This window comes from Pneumocystis carinii, assembly GCF_001477545.1.
Source record: "Pneumocystis carinii B80 chromosome Unknown supercont1.8, whole genome shotgun sequence".
In the NCBI taxonomy this organism is placed as follows: Eukaryota; Fungi; Ascomycota; class Pneumocystomycetes; order Pneumocystales; family Pneumocystaceae; genus Pneumocystis; species Pneumocystis carinii.
This window is the reverse complement of record NW_017264720.1, coordinates 410,021-416,910: the sequence shown is the minus strand read 5'-3', so window position 1 is coordinate 416,910 and position 6,890 is coordinate 410,021. Positions and strand designations below refer to the sequence as shown.

The following is a 6,890-nucleotide window of genomic DNA, read 5'->3' as shown; positions in this document are numbered from 1 at the left end:
TCTCACCAGGTTCCGTAGTATACTAAGACGATAAATTTATTATAAAAAAAAAGAAAAGATTACAATACGTCCATTGAGTCCACCAGAATATGCAGCAGCCAAAATGGAAGGACATGGCTGTGAAAAGTAAAATCTTATATCTTCTGCATTTGCAGTACCGATAGTAATAGTATATAGACTATTTGAAAGTTCATTGTAATTACAATTATCACGATATCCAGCATTCCCAGTTACAAAAACATATATAGATCCAAGACCATTCCTTCCTTCATTTATCCCTTTAATAATTGCACTATATGTAGAATAATAAGCGGATACAATTGTAGTTTTTCTACCATGTTTCCAGCTACAAGAATAAATTTGATTAACATCATATTTATGAGTAAGAGCCCTTCCCTCATTCCAAACCTTATAAGAATTCAAAAATTGTATTCCTTAACAATATTAGATTGGTACCAATCAAGGAAAAATACCTGAAATATTAGATTCATATGCAACACCAATCCCACAAAAATCATTCTTGGCAGCTGCTACTTCTCCTGCACATCTAGTACCATGATTGTTATACTTGTACTCAGGTTTTACGTCGGTAGTTCCAGTAGCAAAATTAAATGAAGCCTCGGCATTCTAAAAAGAGTTAAAATAGTAATTTTACAATAATTTTTCAGACAAAATTTGGAGCCAAATCCTTGTTAGTATAATCTAGGCCATTATCTACAATGGCAACTGTTACACCTTTTCCCCTTATCCCTAAAATCATTAAAAGGCAACCAACAACACAAAAATCAAACCTTCTAACCAGAGACCTGTAACATTCAAATCTATACCAGGTCTTTGTGTATTGAACTAATTAAAAAATCAGATTTTAATGAAAAAAAGAATAAACTATACCAAATACCATTGTTTATCAAAATAAGGGTCACTTATACCTAATTTTTTTTTAATTTCCTTTAACCTCTCTTTTAAATCTTCCGTCGATTTTTTCGCCTGATCTACCGTCGGATCTTTTACAACATTATTGACAATTTCTTCATCATTATAAAGATCTTGGTTATCAAAATATATATCGTCTCTTATCATATCCCTCTTTTCATAATCCGGCAATTCTTGTTTCTCATAATGAAAAAGCTTGTCACTATTAAACCCATTTATTGCATTTCTTCCTTTTTCTAAACCAAAATAATTCTCAATTTTTTCTTTAATTTCGTCTTCTAAAACACCCTTTTCTATAGAAAATATATGCTGGTTATCCAGATATTCTAGTTTCTCATGATATTTGAATCCTAACACCCGCGAAAAATCTTCAATATCAACATCTTCTGAGAAATGAAAATGATAATAATCATTATTCTCAAAGTCTACTGGCACCGTTTCACATCTTACTCTAACTAAATATATCCAGTATAAAGTAAGAGTAAGGAGTATTTTGAGGATCATGACGAAAAGTTAAGAAAAAAGTATTTATCTTAACTTTTTAATTAGAATTTCTTAACTTTTTAGTTAGAAATTCTTAAATTTTTTAAACTTGAACTTGGATATTTAAAATATTTAGTAATTATACCTAACCCTAATGTTGATATAGGCTAATAAATAGTACAAGTATATAATAATTTAATTTAATTTTAATGTTTTTTTCTTATAAAATTATAATATTTAAATAAATTGTATTAATTCTTTTTGTTTTGAATAGTTTTCATATTAAAAATGTGATATTTTTAAAAATACTTTACTAAAATATTTAAATATTTATATTTGGATTTTATAATTGTTAAAGATAAAAATCTCATTTTAATATCACCAAACAATTGAATATTAGAACATATTTCAATTTATAAATATTTTAAACATTCTTTTAACATATTTAAACAGTATATAGAAGTAAATATAAAATTTATATTATATTTTTTCCTTTTTTGCATTAAAAAAATTGTAAAATTCATTTTTTATATTCTTTAAAGTAGCTAAGCCACCTTTTCTAAAACAAATATCATTTTTTTCATAAATAAATACATTTTAATTTTATTCAATTATGCCAAGGATATCTTTTTTCCTTAGCGGCATTATATTATCTTTTATAACATATATATTACTTCTACAAATGCGCTCGACAATATATTCATTATCAGAATCTTTAACACGTTGATCATTTCAACTTAGAAATTGAGATTATTTTTCAAATCCATTATGGACGCCAATGGCGTTATCAGGCAATTGGATAAAATTGGCAAAAGAAAGATGGAATAACACTCCGTTTTATATCAATGTTGTCATTTGACAATATTATAAAAAGACAATTTTTCAAATAAAACATCAGGAGATTTCATTTTTACACTTAATAAAAGATAAAAAACAATATTTTTAAAATATTTTTTTAATTTTATATTTATAAAATTTGCATCATATAAAAGACAATTTTATTCTGCTAGAGATAATGTGGGTTGGTAGCTCAGTTGGGATGAGCGTTGCACTGAAGATGCAAAGGTCCCGTGTTCGATCCACGGTCGACCCACCTTTTAGATATTTTTTTACGTATGTAAACGTTAAACCCATATCTACATTGTTAAAAGCTACTTTTCTATCAATTTTAAATATATAATATTTAAAATTATTTGTATAATTATTATAAAATTGAAATTTTAAAAAATATTTAAAATAATTTTGTTTATTAATACATGGAAGTTATATAATTGTTACATTAATGTATAATATTTTAATTTTGAATAGCTTTATCTTGTATAAATATTAATAGTTTATCAAAATATGATAATTTTTGATATTTATAATAGACTCTTAACGCATTTCTAAAATTATATTCACAGATATAATCTTAACCTCAAAAAAATCAAGGTTTTTTGTATGCCTCAAGTGGTAATGATGGAACAGAAGCAGATGATAATCTCAAAGAGCTTTTAAATATTACTGGATCCCAAATGTTTATTGAATTATAATTCTCTAAAGCTTTTCGTTTTAATTCCTTATAGTGATTTTTAAAATATTAAAAAGCTCGAGTAACTATTATGGAAATATCTGTATCCGAGTATTTCTTTACAAGTAATTTCCGTATAAATTCTTCAAAGTTTGATAGTTTAGGCTTAGACTATTAGAATGAAAAGATTATCACAGGGGATTTCTAATCCATTATAATAATAATAATAATATAATCTTTGTAATGATAGATCAGCAGAAGAAACATCCTTTAATGCACCAGATCTTATATGAATAGATAGTTTCTTTCGACTAGGTGAATCAGGATAGAAATATCTGTAGAAAAAAGTTTTAAATCATCTTTTGTTAAATTCTTTAGAACATCAAGTGCTGTACTAGCTAAATTATAATTATTATATTAATCATCAATTAATAGAATATTACCGAAATCAAAATGGTATAATCCTGTAAAGATACTATCCCAATATAAATTTGCATCTGAAAATATGTTTTCAGGCATGTAAAAAAATTTATGAGTAATTGAATTAACATAAACTTCAAATTCTTCATCAGTTATAGCATCTATAATTGCCGCCAATCTATATAGATATGTAACTATTCGTACTCTAAATAAAATGGATCCCCTGCACTTGTAATAGTAACTTGATAGCTATAAATATCAAAAACTATAAATGATACAGGACTGGGCATTATCATGGTTAATGTTTGAGAATGACATTCTCTAACAAAATATCCTAATTACTCTTTTGTTCTTAATTGAGCAAACGACATCTCCGAAATAATTAAGTGTATAATATTAACTAGTGCCAGTAATTTTGGATCATTTACTTCTCCAATTTAAAGAGAATAATAAATATGAGAATTCGTATTTTGGAAACTCTCAGTTTCTAATTGACAAATGAAGTTTCTTTCTAAGAATAAAATAAATAAATATATATATAAGATCTATTAACCTTTTTCAAGAATAGATGTTCGTGTATGAAATCTGGAAGTGGATGAGAATTGTATAGAGTAATAGGTTTTAAAGATTTTTTGATAATGAGCAATGCATTCTAAAAACAATTAACTATTTAGTTGCATATATTTTCTACTTTTGGAAGCACTCCAACTGCTAATGCCTCTACAAAAATCTGAGAAAATCGTACTTCATGAAATGCTTTAATATTAGTAAAATTAATCACTATATTCAAAGTCAGTAAATATTTAATTTTCAAAGCAAGAATACTTTCTAAAGAAATCAGAGTCTCATCATATGCTCAATAAACATGAGAGTAGAGAAGGCTATAAGCATTATAAAGACTAAAAAAAGTCATGCCTTTCTCTACCTGTAAAGTAAGATTAAACATAAAAGAGGTAGGCACAAATTTTAAAATAGCGTCTAAAACACCTTGATACAATACAAATAATTTGTCACTATAACCAAGTACTAATAATTGAAATCCTAATTTATCTGGAAATATAGAAACTTGATTCCTTGTAGTTTCTGAATAATATTTTATTTCAGAAATGTTACGTGCCAACATATTTATATAAATACTAGAATTTTTAATATGATTCAAACATAGTTCAAAATATACTTTACTAGTGCTTCTTGTATAGGAGTATTGGAATATTCTGGACTAGAATAACATAAGTAATATCCGATGTATTGTTTTCATTAATGCATTTTGAAAAATAAAAATAAACATGTTTTAGAAGAAGAATGTCTATCATCTTCCATATACCAGTAATGAAGTAATTCACTGGTATATTCAAGATATGACTTGAACACTTTCTAAATAGAATTAAATCATGTAACTAGCAAATTATAGAAACTACTTAGGCAGAAGGAGAATTCATAATATACTTCGAAATGTATTTGTTCATAGCAGATAATTTAAACATATTATTAGCTGTTAAATTATTGCTTGACTATCATTGTTAAAAATAAGACAGCTTTGATTCTCTAAAATACCTGCACAAATGTTCCGGCAAAGACTCAACTTTGTATTCTGATTCATACCAACATTTCTTTAAATTCCAATTACCAGGTTGGCTACTAGAAGAGATAGAAAGTAAATATTCATCTGGACGCAACGAATTTAATAAACTCTTAATATCCACTGAACTGTATTCTTTAATCAATCCGAAATTTAACAGATTTGAATAATTTAAACTTGTTCTTTGTATAGCTATTGAGAAAAATGAAATAATATTATGTGGCGGTATATAAGGCGAAAAGTGAAAATTCATATCATCCAAGCGTATTAATTCATTGAAAATCTATTCTTGAGGCTCTTGATCTATTATCTTTTAATATTATAGTTTTAATTAAAACAAAGGAAACCTTTAAGCAATTTCAAATATTGGAATATTGCTACTATTACTTGATATTCAGCTAAAAATAAGCTTTTTTTTCTAGAAAAGCAAAAAATAGTACCTAGTCCCTAAGTAGTAAGGTGTAAAGATATCCTCAAAAAATCTACATTTAAAACCATATTTTCAACATAGGCGCTAATAAAAAATGTAAATATAATCTAAGGAATCTTATCAAACATTTACCTAAAAGAAACTAACCATTCTTGTGCTAATAAATGTCTATGAAGGAAATCAGATGCCTTATCTTCCAATTTTCTGTTCAAAATAAAATTATTAAAAATTATAAGATATAAGCTATTAAATATTTCAAATAATCAAAAGGATTAGTTCCACTAAATTTACTTTGTGTTTCAACAGGAAACGTAAGTTTTATTCTTATAATGCCAAGGTTCAATTTATACCAATATTGGATCTAGTAAGTATAAATTTTATAATCATAAAATAAAAAAATCCTATGCCAAGTATCTCATTTGTAAATGGTTTTTGTGTAAATACGGACTTCTGAATATCTTTATTAGGAATTTCAGAGAAGTACTTAACAATTAATTCTTAAAATCTGTTAAGTGATTCTAATATATAGTAAAGGCTAATATTTTAAAATAAAAATATATTATATACCTAGTCAAACTACAACAAGCTTCATCAAATTCGTAGAATATGTTTTATAAAATTCTTTAACTTCAAAACGTCTTTACCGTTATTTTTTGGATCAGTTATTAATGTTTGGAAAATCCCTACACCAAATTTATAATATGGAAAATCTTTACTTGAAAGTGTTTTCTCAATTCGTTGCAAACGCCATAAATTAGATTGTTTATATAACTCAAATTCTGAAAATTGTAAGCTTAAAAGTTTTATTAAAAAAATAAAAGACCTAATTGAATTGCACGCAGTTCACGATCAACAGAATCTCTTGAAAACAAGTGAAATAAAGAAGTTGGAAAATTTATCCAATGCTAGTTCAAAATAGGTAGGTGGAATATAAAAGAAATAATTTGTTTGTTGCGACACTGCATACGCATTATATTTACTACTATTCTCCCTAATGTAAAAAGAAAAGCCCGCTTCTTCAGGATACTAAAGATCTTAATAATAAAGATTATTTATATATTGTTATCTACTTTTGATGAACCCATAAATAGCATATGTTCACAAAAGTGAGCAAGGGATATTTTCCAAGAAATAGATAAATAAATAGATTTATTCTCATAGACTTACAGGATCAGAATAATATCCAATGCCTACATCCATTGAAGCTGCTGATAATTGGCTTCTCAGATCATAAATCAATAAAAAGCATGAAGTTTATTTGGCAACTCGATGATCTGATGTAAAGATAAATCGATTTCTGGTTTATCAACATCAGAAAGAACCTTTAGATTCACTTCACTTCTTGGATACAAAAAATAATCTGATAGATTATATTGTATTTTATATGATTCCTCTTGAAGAAACAATAAAAATATAAAATAACTCCACATAAATTCAATATAGACAAAATATTTAAAAAATGTATTTTTTTAAATATTCTGTTATTTTTTTAATGTAAAAATATTAAAAGCATTTTTCTAATTAAAATTTCTCTA

General features: G+C 26.0%; 2 protein-coding genes and 1 non-coding gene across 3 annotated transcripts; 1 reads left to right on the top strand and 2 right to left on the bottom strand.

The window, feature by feature from the left end:
• On the bottom strand, window positions 1-1,467 carry T552_02051 (hypothetical protein). Its single transcript, XM_018370607.1, has 5 exons — window positions 892-1,467; window positions 792-846; window positions 671-750; window positions 474-627; window positions 1-434 (listed from the first exon to the last, which is right to left on the bottom strand). The coding sequence occupies exons 1-5, from the start codon at window positions 1,435-1,437 to the stop codon at window positions 40-42; spliced, it is 1,230 nt and encodes a 409-aa protein (XP_018225899.1). The 5' UTR covers window positions 1,438-1,467; the 3' UTR covers window positions 1-39.
• A 968-nt stretch (window positions 1,468-2,435) lies between these two features.
• Window positions 2,436-2,509, top strand: T552_05027. The gene has a single exon. It is a non-coding gene; the product is annotated as a tRNA-Phe (tRNA).
• Window positions 2,510-2,842: 333 nt separating this feature from the next.
• Window positions 2,843-6,785, bottom strand: T552_04141 (hypothetical protein; the record flags this gene model as incomplete). The annotated part of the gene is given in 26 exon segments (XM_018372192.1): window positions 2,843-2,974; window positions 3,014-3,097; window positions 3,239-3,324; window positions 3,370-3,524; window positions 3,551-3,587; window positions 3,613-3,667; window positions 3,900-3,998; window positions 4,038-4,102; window positions 4,212-4,227; window positions 4,272-4,482; window positions 4,529-4,720; window positions 4,793-4,852; window positions 4,901-5,117; window positions 5,273-5,323; window positions 5,366-5,372; window positions 5,421-5,439; window positions 5,488-5,548; window positions 5,647-5,716; window positions 5,800-5,838; window positions 5,933-5,982; window positions 6,000-6,134; window positions 6,179-6,260; window positions 6,316-6,381; window positions 6,426-6,509; window positions 6,523-6,574; window positions 6,622-6,785. 26 exon segments carry the CDS (start codon window positions 6,783-6,785, stop codon window positions 2,843-2,845), a joined length of 2,289 nt encoding a protein of 762 aa, XP_018225898.1.
• Window positions 6,786-6,890: the final 105 nt, after the last annotated feature.

Coding starts and splice junctions, on each gene's coding strand:
- T552_02051 (XM_018370607.1), bottom strand. CDS start 1,437: ATGATCCTCAAAATACTCCTTACTCTTACTTTATACTGGATATATTTA. Junction 751..791: donor TACAGGTCTCTGGTTAGAAG/GTTTGATTTTTG, acceptor TAATGATTTTAG/GGATAAGGGGAAAAGGTGTA. Junction 435..473: donor ATATGAATCTAATATTTCAG/GTATTTTTCCTT, acceptor AATATTGTTAAG/GAATACAATTTTTGAATTCT.